Source organism: Aethalodelphis obliquidens, unplaced genomic scaffold (genome assembly GCF_003676395.1).
Source record: "Aethalodelphis obliquidens isolate GAN/ISIS:26980383/991018 unplaced genomic scaffold, ASM367639v1 scaffold1, whole genome shotgun sequence".
In the NCBI taxonomy this organism is placed as follows: Eukaryota; Metazoa; Chordata; class Mammalia; order Artiodactyla; family Delphinidae; genus Aethalodelphis; species Aethalodelphis obliquidens.
In genome coordinates this window covers 49,740,736-49,768,035 of record NW_020837945.1, presented here as the reverse complement: position 1 = coordinate 49,768,035, position 27,300 = coordinate 49,740,736, and the positions used below count along the sequence as shown (strand labels likewise).

The following is a 27,300-nucleotide window of genomic DNA, read 5'->3' as shown; positions in this document are numbered from 1 at the left end:
CCCGAATACGGACAATGGGAAAACTATCAAAGGACTTCGGTCTGAGTTGAGAGCTATTCACCACCATCACCACCAACAACGTATTGAGGACATCCTAAGTCTTGGATCCTGTGCTAAAAATTTATATTAGATGATCTCATTTAATTCTCATAGCTATACGTGGTCACCCCATTTCACAGATGAGAAAGCTGACGTTTAGGGAATATTAAGAAGTTTGTCCATCACATAGCTGGCAAGTGGCAGAGCCAAGATTTGTCTGAATCCAAAGCTGTCAACCACTTTAGCTTGTAGTAACTTCCATAATACTGGTCAGTGACAGGCATAGAAGCAAACTCTTTGTTTATATACGCATGTCCTATGTAAGATATGCAGATCTTATAAAGAACTTAATTTGACTTTTTTTTAGGTTATTCATTATTTGATTCAAGAATAAACAGTACTTTCTTTTAAAAATGAGCTGGGAGCCTTGTCAGAATTGATTATAATGGCAACAGAGCCCATTTAAAGAAACTGGCAATCTCTTGCCACACTAGATTTTAATTAAAAGCGTGTACAAAAAATGGGAAGCTTTCTGCCAAAATGCTGTACCATCATAACAGAGTCACCGTCACTCCTGGACATTGTTACATGGAAAATCCTCAAGTGTCAAGGGAAGAAAACCATTTTCCTTTAACCACCTATTCACATATGACAGTACCTGTATTCCCAAAGTTATTATACACAGTCACAAAGTAATTTCCAACATGCCCGACTTTCAGCACTCCTGTATAAACTATTGTGGGGGTTTCTTCTGGAGCCTAACCTAAATCTTTCTGGCCAGTGGGACAACTTAGAAGGTTACTGCTTTAATCCACTATGTGGACCTTGATGGCATGAAGCAATTAATGACTTGTCCAGAAGTACCTGGTGATAGCATCAAGAATAAGAATGAAACTTTCTACTGCTACATCTTTTACAATGTGATTTTTATATAAGTGTATATGTGTACACTTCAGATGGATTCTCTATGATTTTATTCTATGCTGTGCTTGAAATCACAGGCCAGTGAGGATTTATTCTTCTCTATGTATTTCATTTAATTACACAATTACATTCTCTAGAGAGAGGCTGTATTTGAAATGACCTAGGCAAAGGAAGGTTTAAAGGTGGAGAGTCATATTATTATGAGCGTTTACAGTTCCTAGTTAAAATGACAAATCCACTCAGTTACATATATTAAAGAAATGATGAGCATCTTTTTTCACAAAGTAAATATTATCATGTTTCTCATCTTGTCTTTCCTTTGTATGTTGTGTTACTTATTTTATACATAAATTTGTCCTGGAGTAAGAGAGGAAATAAACAACAGCATGCGTTAAAACGCTTTCTTTCCACAGAAAGAAAGCACTAGCAGCAGGGAAAAGCCTATTTAAAGAGTATTGTCATTTTGGTTGAGCAGGAAATGAATCTGCCACAAAGGGTTGGAACTCACTCTGATAGCATTGAAGGTAATTAAAATCTAATGGTAGAATCTAACCATTTAAATTGCAATTTAAATTGATCAAATAGGATTGAAATCAGAATACTTGACAACCTTAAAATGGGACTATAAGAGATTCACTGTGTGCATGTGAAATGTTTGCTTACTCCGGATTGAAATGAACATAGCATGGATGAAATGAAATAGTTTCTAAATTTATATGACTTTTCAATAGTAGAAAAAGATGGTTGTGAGGATTTGCATCTTACAGTATACAAAGACGACAACTGGCATAAAATTAAAAGCTTTCAATTACAAACAAAAGATGATTAGGTATTTTCTGTTTATGAGATCTTATTATTCTAGCATGTATATTTTATTCCATAAAGACTGAAGATGGGAGTTTTAAAATATCAAATTATATTTATTGCTGGCTTAACCTAAGTCTTCACGGTTAGGCTTAACAGTTACTCTCTCCAAGCACAGACGACTTAAAGTTGCAATGCATATGTTTCCACATGTAATTATACTATTTTTATTAAAATGTTAATATATTAGTTTGATGCATGAAGCAGAAAAAATGCCAGTTACATTTCTTATAGGAAATTAATAAAGCACAACAATACGGTATCTAATGAAAGTTTAGAGAGATTATGATTTGCCAAAGTGAATGTCAGTCTCCCAGCTTCTTGTTCAACATTTTTTCTAACATAAAACCAATTTTTACTGCTTTGCATATTACCTGAGACCCTGGGTACAACTTACTTTGTTACTGACCACTAGATGTCCAGTGTTGTTGAGGATATTATGCACTGCAGCTGCATCTGTCAGATTCCATCTTGTTCCAGATGACCAGGGAGAGGGTTTTCAGGCCTCACTGGCCATATAAAATCTAGATCTCTGAACAAGGCTGTGAATTAAAATACACTGAGAGAATAAGTACTAACAATAAAAGACAGATATGGGTTAAATCAACTTTTATTTTCTATTTCAATAGACTTCTTTTAAATTGAAATTGTTTTCTAATTAAGGATTCTTTTATTGGTTGTATTACATTTATATGTACAGCCCCCCCACTCCTACCGCCACACACTTACATGCATTTTTAAGAACCTTAGTTTCCTGAGAATTTTGTGACTCAAGGAAATGAATGCTTCTCTCATAGTAAAAGGCTCAACCACCACATAGCATAATCACATGACTTGAAGGGAAATCATTATACCAAAGGAAAAAAAGTTCCAACAGAAAGAAGAAAACCTAGGTCTCTGTGCATTAGGTTTACTGAAATTACAGACAAGCAAAATGTTCATGAAAGACAGTGTATTTATGTATTTTTCCCATAGAAAAATAATGTTGAAATTGAGAGCTGTGTTCTTGGAAAGAGACTTGGCATAAAAGTAACGCTAGCTTAGGCCAATGATATCATTTAAAAAAAGCATAAAATTCTTCCATATATTTAATACTAAAATTCTGCTCAGAGTCCAATAAAATAAGCATAAATATCCTATACACACTGATTATACAAGAGGGCACTCTACTCTATAAAGGCTACACGCTGCACATAAATAAAATTGTGCTATACTATAAATCAAAACTACTTAAAATTAATATGCTAGTTATAATAAAGTTTAAACATTTAATTAACAATATTTTTGCTTGCCTTCTTAGAAATTTTATGATTTGAATGCACTGGGTCACTTAAATTGCTATCTAGGGAAGTTTGAAATGACTCTTTTTCTCCTCAATAGATTCCCCGTCTTGACCCACATGATCCCGGCTGTAAGATTCTGAGACTGCTCAGCAGACTATAGCGTAAGAGAAGGAAGCATGGTTAAGAATCCACATGCACTGGCTCCCCTGGAGGAGGTCAACCAACTAAAATTAAAAATCAAACCTGGGTCAGACTCAGACGTGATCTGGGCTGGTGTAAAATTCCATGGGGAGAAGAGACCCCAAAGAGGAATCTTCCAATACTGGTGACACCTTTGGTCAGGAGTACTGCAGCTCATAATTCTAGTTTATAGCAGGACAGGACCTGGTAGCAACTGATAGGAGTAGAGGCAGAGAAAAGCGCTGTGCAGGCTGTCAGCAAAGTGAAGAACAAGTCAGGGATTAGAACTGAAGTCCAGTCATGAGAGGTGACAAATAACAGGAAAGAGTGCAGCCTGATGGACACACAGATGTCCAGTGAGTTCCCAGAGATCCAGAGGCAATGAGTCTGAGAAGTAGCAAGACAAACTTAAGACCCTATTATCATGACCCTGATGGAGAAGGGGTCCCTATTACTGCCAGGTTCCTTGGCTCCAAAATGGATCTGTAGTAACCTGCAGTTCAGCAGCCTGAACTTCTAATGTCATTCAGTGCTCAAAAATCGAGTTCTTGTTTTCAGAGTGTAATCTTGGTGGTAGATAAACATTCTTTCCAACAAATAAATTTGGTAATATACAACACATTTACAGTAGTGTCTAGAGCTTTAAGTTTTTGAAAAAGAGGAAAACCTTCTGAACTTGGTCCTTCTACTTACTTATTTCATACTTGTTAAATAGTTTGTTCTTCTCACTCATCTCATCCTACTAAGAGCATGAAGGCTGCTAAAGAAAATACATATAGGAAGCTGGGGGATGTGTTTGGAAAGGAGGAGCAGTAGTCGTACTCCTCTACCTTGACTCTATGCTATTTGGGGAGGTGTTTATGGTTTGATTATATGTGTAAGGTCTTGAGGCTTCTCATTTCACTTTTTGGAATCTCATTTACTATCTCATTTTATTTACAACACTCTAACATGGATACAGAAAGAATTATTATTATCCCTGTTTTACAGATTAGGAAACTAACTTGGAGTAGAAGTGGTAAATGAAATCTGTCTTCAAAAACCTGAGGCAGAGATCTACCCGTGCTCAAGTCCTTTCACATAGTAGGTCTTCAAACATATTTTCTGAATGAATGGGTAAATAGATGATTTTTTTCCACTAAAGTACTATTTTTAGGGCACAAGTAGGATAAGGAAGAAAAGTGAAGTTACAACAGGGCTGAGGAATGAGGTTAACAGTAATAGCTAACATTAATGGCATGCTTACTCTCTGTCAGTCATTTGAGAAGCACCTTATACTCATTTATTCCTTAGAACAACTTGTGAAGGTAAGTAGTAGTATTTTTCACATTGAACACATGAGGAAAACACAAAATATATTTCAGAGCTGGGATTCAAACCCAGGTATGCTGACCCACAGTCCATGCTCTTAACCTCCCACCACACTATGTAGAAACAAAATTAAGTCAGAAATCACAATAACGGCCAAGAACAGGTGCAACAGTGAGGAAATGAGGATAAGTGGAAGCTCTAATATCTACCAAGTGCCAGGCCTTTCCATAGATTATCCCTAGTCCTCAAATTAACCCGAAAAGTTGGTATGAGAATCTTCACTTCATAGATAAGGAAGCTGAAGTTCAAAGAAGCTAAATGACTTCCTCAAGGTCATACAGCTGACAAGTGACAACTGATTCAAATCAAGTCTTTTTGATTCCAAAGCACAGGGTTTTTTTTCTATATAGAATATTTCTAGAGACCAAATCTACACAATCTAGACCACAGAAATCTTCCATGTCCTGGAGCATCCTCTGTCCTTAAGGAATATGGTACAGAGGAATTCAGGGACGTTCATGTCTTTGACCAAAGAACCATCTTTCTCGATCTGGAACGTTCATCCCTTCACTAAGCATATAAAATACTAAACATAGATAGTAAACAAGGAGAAATGAGGGAGAAAGTACACCACTGCCCAGCCAGGTCAACTGAATCATCCCTGGTGATCATAAATGATGGATAAGTGTAACCATTTGGGTCAAAGTGCTATACATAATAGAGGATTTCATAATAGAGGTGTATTTCCAGCTCTAGACACTAGGTAGTATGGCTCCTTCTTTCTGTTTGGGGATATACAGATACTTCCATATATCTGTGGTGATCTCTTTTCAGCTTTCTGGAATTGCCTTCAGTCTTATTCCAGAGCAGTGGTTCTCAAACATTAGCATGCAGCAGAATCAACTGGAGGGCTTGCTAAACAGAAAATAGGGGGCGCCACCCCCAGAGTTTCTGATTGAGTAGATCTGGACTGGGTTCTGAGAAATTGCATTTCTAACAAGTTACTGGGTAAGACTGATGGTGAGGGTCAGGGGATCATACATCCAGGACTAGGGTTCTAGAGTTATTGTAAATTTCCAATTTATTTCTCCTTACTCCAAACCAATGGCGGCCATAATATATCAGCTCTCAGGAATGAGCAATCTGTTTTACAAACAATGTGCTCAATTCCTTGACTTCAAGGCCCCCAGGAAGCTCTATGTACTGATTTGCAGAGCTTCTGCATTTCATAGTCAGTTCCACATTTTCCCAGAGCATAGAAAGCACAAATAAAGATGATATCTAAGATAAAAGTTAAAAACAATAATGCCTATACCTTTGCAATTTATGCACAGGTCCTCAAAACTCAATTTCGTCCTACATGGTTTAGATTCCCCGGGCTAGCCCTGCATAATCAATATAATCTAGAAAGCTTCACCTAATCAATACTGTAGAACTTGTTCATTTTTCTGCCAATATCAGATAGAAATAAGGTTTTGCTCATGTTTTACAAATGAGTTTTTTAAAAAATTATTTTCATAACTTCACTGTGAGCCTTAGACTTCTAGTTGTCAGAACTCAGCGAAAGCTGTAACTGTTTCATCTGACAGTTCCTTTGGAACAATTATTTAATGTGAGCATTATTTAAATGTGAGAGGAGAATGCATATATCTTGGTGTGGGTTTAAAATTTAGCCTCAACATCTTATCTTCCATTTACATTTAAAACAGCACATTATTCTTTGCTTCTTGGCTTCCATTTAGAGTTAGCACAGAGTTCAGATATTGGGGGAAGTCATTTAAACTGAAGAGCGAAAGATAACACATTTTTCTTTCTTCAGATGGGATTATGAGAATAACCTCTCTTTTTTTTCTTTTTTGGACACCCAAATATCTTTTAGGGGGGGAGGGGCAGTGGGGGGAGAGTCTCTCACTGCACATCTTGTTCATTGGGGCTGCTTCCTGAGTCCTGCGGCTTCATCACATGCGGCAGCTCGGGTGGGTTGGAGAAGGGCTCGACGCGTAGGGCCTCAAATACTTCATCTGCTCAGAAGGCTAGTCCCACAGTAGCTGGGGCCTGAGGCCCTGATGTCTGGCTGGTGAAGCCACACTCGCCCAGTGTCTTACCGTCGTCCGGAAGCTTGTGGTCCTTGTACAGCCGCTCGCTGCTAGTCCAGCGGCCGCCTGAGGATGTCCTCGACGATGCGCTTCAGCTCGAACATGGTGCTTGACTCCTTGGCGTCCGTGAACATGGCAGTCCTGCGAGGAACGCAGCCACCGCAGCGGCTACTTCTCCCTCTAGACGCTCCAGAGCAGCCGTGCTCCGCCCCCTTCCCAGCAACCCGGGCGCTGGACCCAGCGTGACCCGCGCCAGGGCGGCCCCAGCCCACGCCACCAGGGCTCCGTGATTCTCTTAATCCCATTTAAAGAAAGAAAAGTGTTGGTTTTAAACTGAGGCAAAATGTGATCCCTTTGAACTCTACAGCTGACAATTTAGGAAAAACCACAGAGTCTTCAAGGCATTATTTCAAACCCTCTGGGTATGTACAAAGTTACTTACACTGGTTGCCATTTTGAGGAAAGATCCCTTTTTGAGGAAAAAATTTAACTCAAAAGAGTTCATAAATTAGCGCGGGAAAGCTGCTACAACCTTTCTCCTCAAACCTGCAGGAATTCGGACCTTATAGCTGTATTTACAATGGAGTCCTGGCCACCCTTTCCAAGGGATACTGAGTAGGGCATGGAGGGAATACCAAGAGTCTCCAAAGCAATTATCACTGTTCTGATGTGGTGATGGGGTGAGGCGAAAATGCACAGGAAATGGTTATTTGTTTACTTCAAAATATGAGTAGTGTTCAACTAAGGGGGCTAATCTGGAGAATTTCTGTATCTGTTTCATATGCCAGGCAGTGACATTGTACTTGTTATGTACAAATAGCATTCATTACATGCAGCTTTTGTCAACTCTAAAAGGCAAAGGAAAAACAGATTATTAGTAAAATAAAAAAAAAATAACACTGGTATGTATTTTTTTTCCTCAGGGTGAGGGAAAATGCCTGGATGTTGTTTTCAAACATCCCAGCCATCAACTCCAGAGAGCATGGACGAACATAATTTTCACTGATGACAATAATGAAGATGATAATGCTTTTCAGCATTTCCCAGAGCATAAATTCGGTTTGAATGTGAGCCTGGATGTGTGACCATAACGAATGCTAGTGATATGGGAAAAACAAATGCACAAATGGAAAACAGTGAGTCAGATAGCTCATTCATTTTGTCAGTAGAATCCAGAATTCCCCAAATCTGCTTAGTGTCTGCCATTGTATAATCTTAAGTGCATTGCACACCATTTGCATGTTGAATAAAATGTTAGAATTGCTTTGGAATAAATAAAGCAGTTGCATTCCACTGTCTCTCAGAAAGGTTTAGATTTTTGTTTTCTTCCTACATGCTCATTAGATTAAGTGCAAAGAATTTTTTTTTTCAGTAGATGAAGTAAAGTTGAGAATTGATGCAATTATGTCAATAATATAGACAAAACACTTTCCTCAACTTCCAAATTACCAGACCACTAAAATTACTTTCTCATTTAAATTATCTGGATACTTTCTCAAAAAAAAAAAAAAAGGAAAAGAAAAAAGAAAACATTCTAGAGATTAGTACTATAAGAAGATTAATATCAAAACCAATTATTTTTCCTAACTGACCATAGTTAACTTTTCTATCAGTTTCCTTCGTGTCTTTTTTCTGTGTGAGCTCATATTATATATACAGTTCTGTATTCTGCTTTTTTCTTTTCATGTTATAGCATAAGCATTTTCCATTTGGGTAAAGTCTTTTTATAACTGATTTTAGTGTTTACATATCATTATAGCACAGCAAAGGACCATAATACATCTAAGAATTCTGTATTTGGAAACATTTAAGTGGCATCTAATATTTTTTATTAAAAATAATAGTGATAAACATCCTTGTACATAAATCAATGTATCTCATGTTTTAAAGCTGTGAGTAAATGATGACATGACTTGAGTAACACAGGTTTAAGTCAGATCCTCTGATGATAGCTGGGCACATGGACACCCACAGTACATTTCTGAGACACCTGTGCTGGTAGTGACTAAGTCTGGCAAGTTAAATAATGAGAGAAAGTTTCCTGTGGCAGCTTCCAGGAAATTTCCTTAAACTATTGACGATGTGTGTATGTCCTTTGCCTCTATTTTTGGACCTTTCTCCATTTTGGACCACAAGACAAGGGCTAAGACCAGGGATGGTGAAGTGTGAAATAAGAGAAATTCTCATTATGGATCCATTGACAAACTGGAAAGAAAGCATTAAAGTTTTGATAAATCTTTTAATGAGATAGTGAATCACCTGTGTTCCATATTGCGTTATGAGAGTGAGGGTGATGCAAAAACTAATTGTGATTTATCTTTATAGAATTTAAGAGAAATCACTGGGTTCAATTCTCTCTCAGTGGGCATTCTGCCATCTCATTTTATGAACAACAAAATATATGTTAGCAAAACAATAGCTTTTAAAATAAAATCAGTTCCAATTCCCAAGTGGTAAATAATTTCTAAAGTTAGAAAACTACACGCAAAGGGAGAAATGGCTTCACGACCTGTATAACTTTGAGTCAGAGTTGCGTGAAATTGTCAAACCCAAACTCTCCCAGGATCTTCCAGTGTTAGTTGATTAGCCAAATGAGCAGGATTATTCAGTAATAGATTGTGCTTTGGGCATTGCTAACACAGCTATGCTCCTGATGAAAACTAACCTCAACATTTGATCCAAGTTCCCTTTGACTAAACCTCCATATAATGATGTAACTTCTCTTTTCAACATAGAAAATGAAAGGGAAAATTGAGATAATTATGTTGGCAATTTAAGTAAAACAAAAAATATCCAGATACTTGAGGTAAAAGGGAATTGGAGGTTTGAACTATGCAGATAACAATCTGAGTTCTCAATTTCACTTCGCCAAGAATACAAAGCATTTTCTAAATGAAGTTTATTGAACAGAGATTTCCAAATATTGTGTCTAGTACCCAAACCAATTCTCTCCTTGCTATCTCAGCAAAAAGTGGTATTAATCAAGGCAATTTTATTTCTCCTGTATTACTCAAATTTGTAAAGATCAGGCAAGATATTCTCACAAACATGCAAGTATAACATATTTATCCAGTTTCCACTTCCTTTGAGTCTCTGGAGGAGACAAGTCACCATCATGAGAAACATGGGTAACAGCTACCAGAGATTTGTTTTTGTCTTCTACCAATGAACACATGCCCTCTGAGAAGCTGCCTCTCCTCCCAGGGTTCAACACTTTCCTTGTTGCATTTGCCCCCTATTATCTATGCTTTGCTGTTTTATGCTTTTCACTGCTTCTGGCCTGTTGTCATTGCTGATGACATCACTCACTCCACTCCTTGGCCACCTGCTCCCTCAACACCAACCCTGCAGGATGTAGGTCCAATCAGTACTTTGATGCCAGGCCTCCTTCTGCCCTGTTTCTCATGAAAAGGAGAGATAATTCAGCATAATTTCCAAGCACATCACTTCCCACCCACTCATAGCCCTGTTTTTTCTCTGTTTGATCCATACTTTTAGCTAATATGAAAGAGGACCCTCTGCTCACAAGCCCTTACCTCCAGACATTAAATATTTCAAAGTAATTTCAAGAGGAGATTATCAAATTTTGTAATATTTTTATTTATTCATTCCCTTAATATGGCTGGGTTCATTAGGACGTTTTATATTTTAGTAGTGTGACACATAATAATGGTGTGTTTGCAAGTTTACCAGCTGTGATGGTTCATTTTGTGTCAACTTGACTGGGCCACAGGTTGCCCACACATTTGGTCAAACATTATTCTGGGTGTGTCTGTAGGATGTTTCTGGATGAGACCTAACATTTGAATACATGAGTAAAGCAGGTTGCCCTCTCTAATGTGAGTGGACCCTATTTATTCAGTTGAAAATCAGAATAGAATAAAAAGTCTAACTCTCCCATGACTACAAGAAGTTCCTCCTGCCTGACTGCCTTTCCAACTGGGACACTGGTTTAGTCCTTTCTTTGGACTAGAACTGAAATAAGAGCTCTACTGGGGCTTGCGCCTGCTGGCTTTCAGTCTGGAAACACATCACCAGCTCTCCTGTGTCTCCAGCTTACCCACTGCAGATCTTGGGATTTGTCAGCCTCCATAATAATGAAAGCTAATTCCTTAAAATAAATCTCTTTATATGCATACATCCTATTAGTTCTTTTTCTCTGGGGAACCCTAATACACCAGCCAGTCCTGGTACTTATTTTGTTTACTACCCAAGTATATACTTTTCTAAATTACAAATTTGGATTGTTTTGTATTAAATGTCTCCCCACTCGTAAATAATTGAGGAACTTCATTTTCAAAAGCAATTGATCTATGGTCAGCTTCCTGTTTTCCTTATAAATATAAAATGAAAGCAAATGTGTGCTAGCCTAATAGCCTCTATCATCTTGACAGAAGGCTCTCCATCCTGTTACAGTTCTCTCCTGCCAAGTGCTCTGAGAATCCTTCAAACTACACCTTGTGTGTGTTCACAAATGTCTCCCATATACTTCTTCTCCTGCTCTTTTCTCACTTCTAGAAGTTCACTGCCTTACATTTTCCACAGCTAACAATGCCCCTTCATGGACCATCATGTCTGTGATGCTCCCAAAGCTAAGTGCCAATACTTGAGGACCCAGACTAGTACTCAGTTCTGTAAGATTGGATTCTCCCTGAGTGAGGAAAAGGATTTCTCCTCAACTCTTTGTCATATTCCAAAACAAGGGGTGGCAGCCAGACCCTGACGGAACTGTCATGAGAGACTATGCAACTCTGGGCAGAAGCTGAGCTCCTGTCTTTCCAGTTTTTACTTTCCCCTCAAAGTTTTAAAAATCGTAGGCTCAGTTTTAGTCAGAGCTCAGACACAAGGTAAAGTACTTCTTTACCCTCAGCTGGTCTCATGAATATGCTCCCAACACAGGGCTGCGGAAGTTCAGTGTGGAGAGGGCAGGCTTCATCTAGCCTAGAGCTACTGCCCTTCCCTGCATTAGGCAGCTTATTTTAAGTTTAACCTTTCTTAATGTTTGTGAAAGTGGAATAGAATGGTGAGAGTAGGATGGAGATATATCTTAAAAACAAAATAAATTAAAAAAAAATCAGTTTTAAAGATACCACTTACAATTATTTTATTGAACAATCATCTTTTACATGTCATCAGACCTTACCCCTGAAATGCAAAAAACAGTTTGAGGTATTAAAACTGAAGGAATATTTGCACATATTTTGTAAGGTTTTCACGCTATAGTAACTGGAATATTCAGTATAACTAAATACTACATATAACTGCAGGTTTATAAGAACAAAGCTATTTAAAGCAAACCTGGTTTGTCTCATTATAGCTTTGGACATCCCACTTATGTTATAAAGGTGGCAAAAAATAATATGAGATTTAAGTTACTTGCAAACTGATATGTGCATCATTCAGTTTTAGAAAATGGTGTATAGAATTTAACGGGTTAATAGCTGAAACAGTAACTATCCCCAAAGCACAAAAATCAAACTGACAAACCAGTTTCAATGATATAATGTACTATTCACAGGATTTAATCCTTGGATCAACGGCAATTCACTTAAAGTATCTGAAATAGATTTACCAGAATATTTCAATACTATCCGTGTACATGGAGGGTCACATAAGTAGCATGGTCCATATTTTTTTCTGTAAGATTTCCCCCTTTAAATCTGTAAATAAATTGCTAACACTGATAAAGTTCAGAATGGTCACTTCAAAGTTATTTTGAAGTAACATGAGGAAGAGGAGATTGGCTTTTTAAGTGTTTGTGACTCTGTTATATTGAAGAAGTTATCAGGAGACTTTTCAAAACCTATTTCCCTCTGACTGTGTCTATACCTTGAAAGAGAAAGTTGAGGCAATTATATAGCTAATTAGAGTAATATAAATACTTTCTTCTGAACTATTCAGGCAAATTGGAGAAAAGGTATTTTTTTGATGTGATGATTGATTTAATTATTAACATCAGAGCATAGACACTTCATTTGAAACAAATCTAAGCTTGCATAGTGATTTGCATGTAGTATACTAAAATTAAGTCCTGAATAATAGGTCACAAATGTTGAATAACAATTAGTCTCCACAGCAATTTCTACAGTTATAAACAGCACTTCTAGTAGCTGCACATGCTAGGTACTGGTGTTTGTCATTGAATTGTTTTATTTGTTCCATTGTGTAGATAGATTGAACAAAGGGAAGCTTGATTTTTTGGTAAGAATATAAGCTTAAAACTTGGCTTTTTAAAATTTTTTGCAAAACTGATAAAAAATAAAATGCTTCTTGCAGTTTACTATTAGAGGAAAATACTGTTTCTTCCATGGCAATCATGATGCCTTAAAGGAGACACCTGCAAAAGTAGGCCTCCTCCAGACTACATGTTTTGTCTACATCAGAAATTTGTAAGAAAAGCGACATTTTTTTCATGGAGACTCCAACAAAATTCTGCAAAAACATTTAACCTGTTTCCTCTTTGTTCTAGGGGAAAAAAATGGAACTTAGGTTTTTAAAAACCCACATAGGAACGCTATGCTTGTGTGTGGGGACGATGTCCTCTCCCACAACTACTGTTTGTTTTCCCATGTAATGGTTCCTGAATTAAGAATAATCTTTGCAGTCTGGAAGCACAGCTGCAGTAGCAGCTGAGTGGTTTACTTGGGAGCAGAGGGAACACGTGTTGATGTTCTCACTTGAACCAGGAGAAAACGGATCACAGATTCTTCTATCAAATGAATAACGACCTAGTGTCAGTATCCCTTAGAGGTTAACGACTAATTTTAGTGTTTGCTACACAAATGGATGCTCCCTCCAGGTTAGGATACAATACCCAAGAGTTGTATTTTTGTTTTTCAAATGAATGTTTTCAGACACGGAAATCAGCCAAAAACATAGGAGGTCATAGAATGAGAAATTAAATCTCAGGTGTCCAAATTGGCTGGTCCAATTAAAACCTATCCCCAAGCTGCAATTATCTGGAATAAAACAAAAAGCAACTTTCATTTCAGGACCACATATGCAAATCTAATTGCCATCACAGTGGATTTTAATGCTTAGGGGATAAAATTGCAACAAATTTATTTTTTTTCCTATGGTCACCTTTTATCTATAAAACCAATAATCAAAAGAAAGTTGAAATGAAATGAAATAATGACGGATCCTGTAAGATCTAAGTCCTGAATGTTGTTTGCTTATTTTCAGTATACCCACGGGTGCCATACAAACAGGCCTGACCACAAACGTAAGTGACAAGAGCAATACTATCAAAATTCTCTCACTATTGTCATGCTAACAAGCTACACTGAAGTCTATCAAACCTACAAATATCAAATGCTGGCTGGCATTCAATTCAGATAGAACACTGACTGCAGTCACTGTAGACCCAGTGAAGCCTTCTCCCGAGAGCAGGGGACTGTGACAGTCAGTCAAAGACTGGGTTTCGTACGCCGTTCAATACCAAACTGGTGGGTGCCTTCCTGTGTAGAAGGGCCAGTAAGCACAGGAGGAGGGAAAAGCTCATGACTCCCAGAATGACCATTCCTGATATCAGTGCACTGGTGATGGCGTTCAGCTGGAAATGAGGTTCGTTTGGAGAACCTGCAAGTAATAAACACAATGGGAAGGTCCAGTATCAGATTTAACTCACCTTATCCCAATTTAAACCTGCAAAGCATCTGTCATCAGTATCTTATAGAATAATGGCATGAGACAATTATGCTACAATTTAGTTGACTATAATTCAATTCAATACCCAAAGGATTGTATGGTTTAGAGGCCTGGTATCCCCCAGGCAGCCAAAAAAAGTCATCTATAAAATGCTCTAAAAATTGACCAACAGGTTGCATACGAGTTCAGAAATCCTCAGTGAACTGTTATTTAAAATATAACAAGCTTGTTAAACCAGAGCTCATTATTTTTAGCTGATTACAGTTTTGTAACTGATCACCAAAAAATACTTAACATTTAAAAAAATTATACTTTAATTTTCAATATATGTTAATTATCTTACCAAGCTGTGAATTGTTGGTTGGAGTCTCATCTGGGGGGAAGAAAAGAAAAAGAAAAGCAATATTGTGTCTCCAAATATTTATCTATGTCTGTTATAATTCTATAATTACTTTTTACCTATATATCCCCTCACCTTCACCCACAAGCTCCCTCGGAAAGGCAATAACGAAAGTCCTGCTAAACCGTCTGCTTTCTCATTTCCTGTTCCAGTGTCCAAGATTTCATCATCTATCTATTCCTCCAAGCCCACACCCTGCTACTGCCCTGGGCATACAAATAAAGTCGTAAAACATACTGTGCTGTATTCTTTCCTGCTGACTTTGCTTCATCATTATCTCTCCAGTCAGGTTAGTGGGGGCAGTAATTGTTAACAGCTATTACATTTTTTAGAGCCCTATAACCTGCCACTTATTATTCTGTTATAGAGAAACATTCATTATTTAGTGCCACTCTATTTTAAGTGATGCCAATTTGCCCATTATAATCTGCAAAAAACATCAAGTTCCAAGAAAATAAATTCGTACTTAAGAACTAAATGAAAAGAAAAATCACTCCTGAACTTGAGTTGCAGTTTTATCTGCATCTGTTAAGTAAAAGACTGAAGCCATTGATTTTTCACTTTTCCCTGACAAACATAATAGATGCAATGAACACATTCACTTGGTTTCCCAGTTTTTGTTACCCATTTTGTAATCACATAGCAATTAACCCTTGAGCATACACAATGAGTGGATATTTGTGTTTAAATACATGGGTGTATATGTTCCTGTGAGTGTTTGTTATTTGAACCATAAAATGTGTGCAGTTGGCTGTTTGATTCTGGAGTATAAATACTATTACAATTAATATGTGTGTAATTTCATACAGTTTACAAAGTGCTGTCTCATATGTTATCACATTTAATTCTCATAATTGCCATATGGTTTAGATATTATTGCTACTCCCATTTTACAGATGAAGAAACTTCCATCTGTCACAGCCTCCATGATAAAGTAAACACAGGCTTAAATAAAAGCTCAGTTTCAGAGTCCCTTTTCTAAAATAATATAAACTAGCAAGTGTGGAAATATTTTTAGTAAAAGAGATAAATATCTCAAACTATAAAACTCCAGGATTAGTATTTGAAATAATTGATGGGAGAACCTGGTGAGATATTTATAAAACATCTGATGCCATTTCTTTTCAGACATATGGGTCTTGGCAGAAATGATGGTTCTGCTGTTTGATCCTGAAGTATAATGTCCAAAATAAATAGAGCACTCATTCATAGGATTCTTTAGAATGGTGCAGTGCATTGCTATAGGACAAAAAGAAAAAAAATACAAATTTTCATTATAAGACATCCTTAGGAAAATCCTAACCTCCAACCAATATGATCCTACAAGGACAATAGCTTCTCATGGAAATAGACGGGATGTATGCACTGTGATTAATTCAACCAAAAGATCTGTGTGCCCCTTTCCCAAAACAAGCTGCCTCACTGGAACATGGAAGAGAATATATAATGCTATAAAATTCCTTTTTAAAAGTTATTCTTTGCTTAGGAATTACATTTATTTGCTCTTAAAAAAAAGGTTTCTATTAAAGAATAGAAAGTTTCCTCCTATGTATCCCAAATTAAGCAAAAGTTCTATGATTGTACGCCCCCACTATTTTCTGCAATTTCAGGTTAACAAAAGAAGTCAGAATATCCACTCCTCTCTTACATTACCAAAGCGCTATTGTAAGAACAACATCCCAGCTGTCATCTACAAGGACTTGGCTGTGGACAAAATCTCTGTGTGGGTACAAAGATGCCAAATAAGCCACATCAGCTGCAGGCTCCAGGACTCTGAAAATCTGAAAGCATCCTACCTTTGGTAGATGGCTGAAATCAGAGTGTGTAATATTTGAATATTGTTTGGAATTGTACTCGATACTGAATAAACTTAGAATAAATTTATCTGTTATCTTCTGTTTCTGGTATCCTGCAGTTAGGATCATTGCAATTAAAAGAAAATCAAAGAACTGTCTAGAAAAGGAGGTAGTGATTTTTCAGGAGCTTTTTGTCACCACACACTTCTGTTTTTCTTTCACACCGACTTGGTCTTATACACATGTACACTAAAAGAAACCTTATGGAATATGAACAGATTGGAATTTTAAACTTGGTGAGCTCTTCAAAAAACATATAGCTAGCTGAGGACCCAAAGGAGGAAAGTGACAGTAGCAATACCACAGCTGTTTAAAAGCCAGAAGTGGAAGATAAATTGTCATTCTCTGCTTTTCTCTCAGATAAGTAGCTGAAATAAATGGAAAAGGTGAACATAAGTGCAAAGATATATGCAGAATGAATATTTTTCCTTTCTAAGCACAAACTATTTTTTTAAGTCTTCAATTTACCTTTGTGGTAAAATGAACCACATATTTCAGGTTGAGAATCTCAAAACTTTTTACTCTCCACTGGGTCATGTTCGTTAATAGTCTATCTCTACAGTTGAATTCTAAGATTCCCCAAGGGCAAAGACTGTGGCCTGTTCTCTATTTTATTCCCAGTTCCTAGCAGAGTGGCTGTCCCTGTAGGGGCTAAATAAATATGCTAGAATGAATTATTCAATGAAACTCAATGACACTAGTTGGACAAGAGTTTGGCTTGAACTTCTCCATATGAATTTTTGTAAAAAAAAAAAAAAAATTAGGTACTACTATTTTCCAGTGATTATACCTTTAAATTTCCAGGATTGTACCCCATGATAAGCATTTCCCTACCGAATAGTTTTAGCATTTCAGAGCTTAAAATAAGAACATTTCATGAATTTTGAGGATTTTGAATTCTGAGGATATGAATATTTTCCTAAGTCAACTGAAAAAAGGATTAACAATGTCGGGTAAAAATAACCACAACGGGTTTGACTTCATTAAAGTAAAACAAAACAAGACAGAAGTTCTGAGGTTTAACAACTTATTAAACTTGATCCAAGCCAGATGTCTAGGGGAAGGTGTGGTTCAGTGAGTAAACAGAGCAAAAATTCCAAGTATCAGAGAGCTTTGAAGAGAGCAAATCAAGCCTGAAACTGGACTTGTCTGTGAAAATCAGCCATAGGATCTGCAGAGATAAATTCTAGCTGAATTAAGGTAAAAAATAAAACTAAGAGAAGAAGGTAGCCCTGGTCATTAAGCTGGACATTAAATTTACATAGAATTTGCCTGTGAATGACTATATCTTGATTTCTGAGTTGTATTTGTATGGAATTTAAAATTAAAAATTTTTAAGGATATTATAGTAGTATTATGAAATCATTGTAATACATGGTCCTCTAGGCAGTGAGGCCACCATGATATCCAAAAATAAGGACCATTCTACTGCTATTTATCAAAGTTACAAAACAAAAATCCACAGAGAGTGAGAGAGAAATGAAGGAAGGTTAGCCATTATCCTTTGGGGGCTTTACTGGTGGAGAGACCAAGGTGACTAGGACAGAACCTTAGTGCATTGGGAAATAAATGTCATCTTTGAGGTGGAAACAAGTCGAAATTGGAAAGGAAGAAATCCAGGCATGACATCAGAGGTATTGTTATCAAAGGCATTAGCTCTTTGAGGTTTTAACATATATATTTCGGATGACTAGATGTGATGTGAAAGAAACCTATAAACCTGGATAGCTGGTAAGCTACAGTAGGATTAGAAACTGCTCCTTGGTAATCTTTACTGGGATTTGGAGATCTTAATAATTTTGGTCTGTCTTAAAATTATATTACACTAGTAAATTATTTAAAATTTGTAATATTTAAATTTGATTTCATCCACGTAAGAAGGAAGCAAAGAAGTTAAAAAGGAGGAAAAGTCATCTACTCAACGTGGACAGAGAAATGTCACTTTCAAGGTTCTTTTCTTATGGCAAACTGACTCCAGATATGCTCCATAGAAATAAGAATATTTTTTATTGTGCCTATCCCAAAGCATTCCTAATTATTGGCAGCAAGAGCTGAGTTTCCATGCAGTGTAATTCTATGAGCTATTTCCAACAGCTAGATAGAGATAAGGATTGGGCCTCTGACAAACCACAAACTAGTCATTTTCAAACCATTCAAAACATACCAAACCCTCAGGGAGTACAGACTAAGTTTGAAATTTTATATTTAATAAATTTCTGTATTATTTAAAGGGCCTCTTAGGCTTTTTAAAAAAATTCTAATATGTGTACACAAACACAAAGGAGTGAATAATTAAAGCAATTTTCTGTATTTTTTAGGTCAAAATGACTTTTGCTTAATCACCTCTTTCAGACAAAACTTTCTTTTCATTGTGGGACAGGAGGTGTGGGAGAAAAGGTAAAGATAATCTAATTGAAACATAATAATAGCCTACGGCTATTATAAAATAGAGAAAAATTATTAGCATATAGTCCAAATCAGAATTCTGCTTTCCTTTTTAGACAAATTTAGAACCATAGAGTTAGAAAGAATCTGAAAGGCTACTTTTTCAAACCCTTTATTTTAAAAATAAAGAAAGAAATGCTTGCCCAGAGAAGTGGAGGAAAATCCCAAGTTCCACAGTTTATTAGGACAAAAGCTGGAACTAGAACCAGTTTTTCAGACTTCAGTGTGTGTTGTTTACAATGCATGTCTGTTTTATCCAACTGATTCTGGATATCTCCAGGTTCACGCTTGTAAAGCAGTATCCCTTTGGAGAGTGTGTGTGTATGTGTATATGTATGTGTACGGACATGCATGTACAAATATTTGTATACATGAAAATGTATTGTATAAACAATTGTGTCCATTAGAGTCATGAGCACAAATGAGTGCACTGGTGGGTGTATTTACATACTACTACAATTCAGGATCCTGGGAGGGAGCAAATGGTATTCAAACTAGCAATTTAAGGAGATTTAATAGGACTATTTATAAAGATGGAGGGAATTGACAAGAGAAAGTCAAGTTACCTAGGCTATAGGTTAAAGGGAGAGTTTCCAGAACTCTTGAGAGTAGTTGAATGGAGAGAGTTGTCTGGTGGGAGCTGTGTGGACTTCACACCCAACCTCTGACAGTGCCACCTATTGGCCAAGTCCAACCAGAAACTACTTGGCAAGGCAGCTAGGGGATGCAGTTCACAGAGACCAGTATTCAAGGTCAGAGAGAGGCTGGGAAGGGCAGAGTGGATCCGGATGGGCAAATGAAACACGTCCAGCACCATATACTTCTCTGTGTGTGTGTGTGTGTGTGTGTGTGAAGGGAAATGTGGTAAAGAATATTTCCCTTAGTAAGTTGAATAAACAGGAAACTACCATGAAATTAAAGTTGTCTAGCAGTTTATCTTGTCTCACAGTTAATTAGTGCTCTTTAAGAATCACTTTGAGTTCTCCTTAGAAGCCAAGGAACAAGCCATTTTGGAACCGTCTATTACTACACACAAAAGGAGGAGCACTCTTACCACTCCGAGTAATGATGGGCCCTGCAGAAAGGACAGCATTTCCAGAAGTGCTCTGGGGGCTCCAGGTGATCCTCCTCCCCGCATCTCGCCTTTCTCTGTGGTCGCAAATCTAAGGAGTTAAGAAAACAAATGAAATTCCACACCAGCACAAAATTGTTTCTTTATGGCCATTTGGAAAGCAGATTCTCTTAGAAGAGGTACCACATGTTTAATTTTATTCATTTACTTCTGTGCATTTATTTCATTACTTTGCATATAACTGCTACAGTATTTCTTATCCTGGCTTGGGCCGCATTTCTTATTTCCTCCCATTGTAATCGTGCATTGCCTCATTAATTTACATAGCTCAATGGCTCCCCTGAAAAAGAGCTGTGTTTATCAAACTTTTCTACTTTTATTTCTCTCAAGGCTTTAATAAATCTTTCCCTGAAATGCTGGTCAGCACAGAGCCAAGGAAATGTGGAATCTCCATTTAACCCCAACTGATACAGCTACTTAGGACTAAAGCAACTAATGATTGTGAAGAAATGCATGAATTAGAGCACACATATAAACACATTAAAGCTATCTCAAATCAAAAAACATGACTGCATTTTTCTCAGGTTAATATTGCTGTAACACTAGGGGGCCTACTGTCTAGATATTCTACTCTACTCCATAGCCCTACTGAAGGACTGGAAGTTCCCTAGTTACTCTGTTTCATGTGTCTGTGACTTTGACCATCCTTTGGCATGGAATGTCTCTTACACTCTTGATTTTGCCTCTTTGGGGTTCATCTGTCTTCAAAGTCATATCTCTTCCACTGAGCCTCCCAGCCTCTCCTGTTTCATCTCTCTCACAATGATGAATAATGCCTTTTACTACAGCCCATATATATGCCTACCTTTGCACCATAACATTTTGTCATATTTTATGCCATGATTATCTCATGATCCTAAAGGATAAGCTAACTGAATTCAGAACTCATTCATGCATCTCTGTATTACCAGCATAATGCTTGGCACAAGGCGGCATTCAATAGATCTTTCCTGGATGAATGAAAAAATTATACTTCAAACTATTTGACCTGATGCATATCTACTTTCTATGTAGAAATTAGTTCCTAACACTTGATAACTTCAGCTTAGATCAATGCAACAGTTCAGAATAAAGTTGCTAAAAACATACTGGCATAAGGAAGGGGCAGTCATCAGCTCTGCAGAGCTTGGTAACACAGTGCAGGAAGACAGTGGACATTTTCTGATTCTTGTGTTTCACGAATCGGAACACTTCAAAGGAAAAGCGGCCCTGCTGGCTCCTGCCGTTTTCAATGACGGTGGTTTGAGGATCTTTGTCACAGCTACACGTTAGAGAATGTGAAAACGATATTATTGGAAAGTACCAACCTACCGTGACTTGTAAATTAATTTCTGCAGTATTAAGAGTACCCTATTACATTAAGAGCTAACAAAATTATGCCATGTTATCAATACTTAATAGGAGAATAAACTAACTCAACAGATATGTAAGTGACCTAGATCACAATATTTAAGCAGACCAGTTTCTGATTATAATATTATTATCAAATTTTAGAGGAATTATACTTTCATATGGTTCAAAAATCCAAACACTATAAAATATATATAGTAAAAAGTCTCTCCCCACATCTCTGCCCTTGTCCATGCTCTCCCATGTCCACACACAAATCTGCCCGTGGTGACCTCACATGTTACTGCAGCCTCACAGGGCATATGCAAATAGAAGCAGAAGCAATATATTCTCAATGTTCCCCCCTTCTTAAACAAATGATAGCACACTCTCTATATTATTTTGTACCTTACCTTTTTTTAATTTAACAATGAATCTTAGAGATCTTTCCATATCAATATTTAGAGAGCCTCCTTCATCTTTTTCCACAGTTGTACACTATTTCATCATGCACATGTCAGAGTTTATTTAACCTGTGTCCTATTTACATACTCTTGCATTATTTTTGAATCTTTTGCATTTTTACAAAGTAATAATGAATAGTCTTAACACATCATTTTGAACATGTGCTGGGTTATCTATGTATCTGTAGGATCATTCAGCAGATTTTGCCACATCGCCCTCTATAAATATTGTTGCATTTTGTACTGCCCCAGTAATGTATAAAAAATACTTATTTCCCTCAGAGCTACATCAACAAACTATATGTATGAAATTCTGGATTATTCCCTGTTTGGTAGGAACAATAAACTATCACCATATAATATCAATTCACCTTTTTTCTTAGTGTGAATGGATGTGTGCATTTTTCATATATATTAGAGCCATTTGTGTTTCTTTATCTGAAAATTGTTTATGTTCTTTGCTCAAATTTTTATTGTACTGTTGGCCTTTTCCTTAAGATTCCTATAAATTCTTGGTTTTTAGGAAGAGTGGTTCCTTCTTTGTTACATAAGTTGTAAATTGTCTTAACTTTGTTGTTTGGCTTTGGACATTCCTCCCAGTGTGTGTGTGTGTGTGGGGGGGGGTGGGTGGGTGGGTGGGTGTGGGTGTGTGTATGTGTGTGTGTTTGCACACAGAAATTTTATTTTTACGTAATTTAAAATATTTTATTTTATGGCTTCTAGTATGTGGGCTAAACAGGATTTTCCTTACTCCAAATTTCTAAAGATATTCTGCATGCTTTCTTCCATCACTTTTAAAGCTGTAGTTTTTACATTTAAATTAATCTATTTAAAGTTTATCATGGTGAGCGAAGTACAGATCCTATGCTATTTTTTTCCTTAAGATTATCTACTATCCAGCACTATTTTTAAAAATCTCTGTCAATCCCACTGATTTGCATGTTACCAAGCTCTGTCATATAGTAAATTCCCATGTTTTGGATCTATTTTTCAACTTACTATTCTAAATTTTTGTCTATGTGTCTAGCCTCACATAATATCATACCCCTTTAATAACTTTAGAGCTTCCATTAACTGTAATATCTGGTAGAGCCATACCCTCCTCATTTCGATGTTGATTTCCCCCTTTCTTTGGCATTTTATGGATTTTTTGTTTATCCCTTTTTTCTCAATTCAGTTAGCTTGTGATTCTCTGTTCTTGTGGGTATGCATTTCTCCTGACTTTTCTGGGATCTATGGCAGTGGGACCCCTCAGCAATCACTTTTCTTCCTTGCTTCTCCTGCCACTTCTTCCCACTCTGCTTCCTGCCAGCCTTTTCCTGCTCTGTTTTGTCTTGATCTTAACTGCTTTTATCAACACTAACACATATTTTGGAATTTCTAGGTTTTCTTTTCCTCCTTATCTCACTGAAAATGGCACTTAGGGGACTTTTTTTAGTTATCCATTTCAGTCTCTATAGTTTCCAAGAAGAAAACTGAAAGAATTAAGCTGAAGCTATAGTCATACCAGAAGTCTGATGATCTTATTCTAGATTATCAATACGTAATCATTATAGAAATTTTGGAAAATAAGAAAAATGTCAAAACAAAATGATCCACAATCTCACTGTGCATAAATAACAAAGGTGAACCTTTTGATGTATTTCCTTATAGTCTTTTCTATCATGTATTACATAAATGAAGTCAACTGTACAATCGTGTATGCTAATTCTTTCATTTCATATTTTAATACATTTAAATTTTAAAGAACCACATATTTCTAAAGATAGAAATATCAAGAAGACAGAAGGGGAAGAGATAAAATAGAACCAACTATTTTTTTCAATTTTATAAATAATTTTATATGATTATTATGTCTGTGTGAGCTTTCAACTTACTGGTTCTCCATAATTCACCTACCCATTTCCCTACTGCTGAACATGCAGTCGATTCTCATGTTTTACTATTTTAAATAGCACTGATAGACAAGAAAGTCATAAATATTTTAGAATATGCTTCCCATTTCACAAAAGTAGAATCAAAGGATATGAAATCTTTTAAGGTTTTTTGATACATACTGATATTTTTTCCCAAAAATGTTAACCAAATTAACACTTCCAGCAATAGAATATGAGTGTCAGTTTGATCATACCCTCTGAGTATCATCTTAACGTTGATTAGCCAGTAAAACTTATTCTTCTGGTTTCCCATCATATTACTCCCATCATATGTCAATAAGTGGCAGTGATCAGAGCCAACTGCATTTTATAAGCATGATGAGAAGCCATTGCTTGGCTTTCAAGTCTGTTCCCCTGTCAGATAAAAATGCTGAAAAGGAACTGAGATGATTGAATGTTTTTATGATCAATGTCCCCTTTCCCCAAATGTAGATTACATTCACTCTATCACTGTCTATTGGGGAATGAAGTTGAAGTTATTGGCTCTGATAAAAAAGGAGTGGTAGGCTGTATTACACTTTCATATTAAATACTGATAAATTAAGAAAAGCAGTTTGGGGTCTAAATTATCTAGCCCATTACTTTAATTTTATTCTCCTTTTGACATACCATGAGACAGTCTAGTTTTGGAAAAATAGTACCCTCTCACCGCCTTTCTCATATTGTCAAGAGTACCCTAGCCATGCTTTTCCTAAGACAGTGAAATATTCCCACATGACCTAAACATTAATAAAACATCTTTGATGGAGTAAACTTACTTGTAACTGTCATTCAACAACAGCCTTATCAGCATTTCATGTTGAAAATTGTTCTCCACTTTTATAGTTCCAACTATATAAGGACTAAAAGTTCAAAATGTAAAACTTTAAATTTAAAAGCTATAAAAGTACCCTATAATTTGTTTATCTGACTTAGCTTTTCTCTTTTAATTATCTATAGTAGGGTTATTGCTATCAATACAAGACTTAGACACTTACCTAAGGAAGAGATCATATCGAATATCATCATTTGGGTTCCCTGATGGGGTCGTGTAGCAATAATCCATTAAGACATTCCATCTGCAGGAAGAGGTAAGAATAATCTAGAGTCAGAATCTCCTTTTGGATATTAGTTACTAATCCAAGAGAAGTAGATATTGACAAACATCTTATCCCAGGGAACATAGTTTTATATTATTTGCAGAGACTTCTTGTTTATTAAAATTTTCTCCTAAACCCGAAGTATTTAAAAGTCTGCAACAAATTGCTGTCACACATCAAGAATCACATACAACCAAGAATAAAAATGCCAAGAAGACAAAAAGGGAGAAGGTAAAGTAGAACCAGATTTCTAGAGTGTACTAATCTCTTCAGGATGCAATGTTTAAATAATAATATATGAGAAACCCAAAATAAACTATTTACATGCTACAATTTTTTTATTAGGGCAGAAATGGATCTTTACTTTTGAATTTCCTTTCAATTTTGATCATTCTGAATCCTCTAAGTGTCAAATGAAACTTGATTGATTTTGTTATTTTGCAGAGATGTTTCTGAAGATCGTTTTATATAATTTTGGCCCAGATTCTTATGGGGAGAGTTCTTTTGTTTTTTAATAAACTTTTATTGAATAGTAACACACATAGAAAATACATGAATCATAAGTGTTCACAAAATGACTGCATCTGATTAATCATCTTTCAGATGAAAAACATAGAACATTCTGGTATCCCAAAAGCTCTCCCCATGCCCTCGTCCAGTCACTACCCCTCCTTCTTTATGGGAAGAATCGCTATTTTCCAATTAATGACATAAAGTGGGTGTCACCCTTTAATCCTTGTAATTTGGGGTTTTTTTAGATAAATTTATGTATTTATTTATTTATTTTTGGCTGCGTTGGGTCTTCATTGCTGCACACGGGCTTTCTTTAGTTCCGGGGATTGGGGGCTCCTCTTTGTTGCAGTGCGCGGGCTTCTTATTGTGGTGGCTTCTCTTGCTGAGGAGCACGGGATCTAGGCGCACGGGCTTCAGTAGTTGTGGTACATGGGCTTCAGTAGTTGTGGCACACGGGCTCCACAGCTCAGGATCAGTAGTTGTGGAGCACGGGCCCATTTGCTTCACGGCATGTGGGATCTTCCTGGACCAAGGCTCGAACCCGCGACCCCTGCCCCGGCAAGCGGATTCTTAACCACTGCTCCACCAGGGAAGCACCCTTGTAATATGTTATTTCTACTTATTAGCATTTCTTTTTTTTTTAATTTAGGCAAATATGTAAAATATATGTATTTTTACATATAGGCAAACCAAAAAATATAGGCATTACCTTCTAAACAAAAAATTGGAATACATGATTTGATATACAGTTTGACAGGAGGCAGAATATTTGAAATCATCCCTCTCTTGGAGAATCTGAGGTCTATGGCTTCAGAAGGTGTGGCGATTGTGGGTGGGTGGGCATTCAGGTGGGAAGAGTAATGTGAACAAAGGTGTGAAAGACCAGAAGGGACTAGGAAGGTCCTGGGTTCATGCGGAGCGTCAGGTGGGAGGGCTGAGATGCGAGCAGCACGGAGACACTGGAAAATCTTGACAGGAGCCTTAGGTGCTGACATTTTTGAGGGAGGAGCAGCAGGATGAAGGAAGGTCACAATCCCCAGTCTGGCTGGGATGTTTTGGGGTGAATGTGCTAGAGAGTGCAGGAGGTGGTTTGAGATGCTGACAGCTGGACCAGAGGGTGGCTGCATGGGTGGAAGAATAATAGACATAATAGGCGAGGTACTTGGGAAGGAAAACTGAAGAATAAAATGGGGTGGATTCCTGAGAAGTTTTTTGGACATTTAAGGTGAGGTTATGTCACCTTAATATAGGGTCGAGTTTCCCATTTTGGAAACTGGGAGAACAGTGGTTCCACTGTTATTCTTCTTTTCCTTTAAATACGTGTCTTTTCCCTTGATTAATCTCACCCCATTCTGACTGCTCTCTTGTTTGGAGTGATAAGGATAGATATCAGACAGAGATGGCACTAGATCAGGGCCAGGAACACTGGGTAGGATTTGAGCTGGCAGAAATAAAATGGAAGGGTGTGTGTGAGGCAAGAGGGTGGTGGTGGAGAGAGAGTCTGGTCAGAGGCAATGGCATAAGCCTTGCTATGTTTGGCAAAAATGCGTAGCCATGGATGGCGAGAGTGAAATGTCTGTACCTGGTTAGGGCAGGAGACGTATTAAAATCCCTAGGGCAGTGGCCTCAGGCCTATGCCCCTAACTACATTGTTTTTCTTTTAATTAATTTATTTATTTTAGCTGCGTTGGGTCTTCATTGCTGTGCACGGGCTTTCTCTATTTGCGGCGAGCGGGGGCTACTCTTCCTTGCTGTGCGCGGGCTTCTCACTGTGGTGGCTTCTCTTGTTGCAGAGCAC

General features: G+C 37.1%; 1 protein-coding gene and 1 pseudogene across 1 annotated transcript in view; both read right to left on the bottom strand.

Annotated features, from left to right (window-relative positions):
- Window positions 1-6,459: 6,459 nt before the first annotated feature.
- On the bottom strand, window positions 6,460-7,002 carry LOC113626292 (elongin-B pseudogene; annotated as a pseudogene).
- A 1,964-nt stretch (window positions 7,003-8,966) lies between these two features.
- Window positions 8,967-27,300, bottom strand: part of ZPLD1 (zona pellucida like domain containing 1) — a 123,060-nt gene continuing 104,726 nt past the window's right edge. Inside the window, exons 12-16 of the mRNA XM_027104015.1 lie at window positions 24,888-24,968; window positions 21,270-21,441; window positions 20,103-20,211; window positions 14,691-14,720; window positions 8,967-14,278 (exon numbers count right to left, since the gene is read on the bottom strand). Of these exons, the coding sequence (XP_026959816.1) occupies window positions 14,103-14,278; window positions 14,691-14,720; window positions 20,103-20,211; window positions 21,270-21,441; window positions 24,888-24,968 (568 nt within the window). The 3' untranslated portion in view covers window positions 8,967-14,102. The remainder of the gene's footprint in view (window positions 14,279-14,690; window positions 14,721-20,102; window positions 20,212-21,269; window positions 21,442-24,887; window positions 24,969-27,300) is intronic.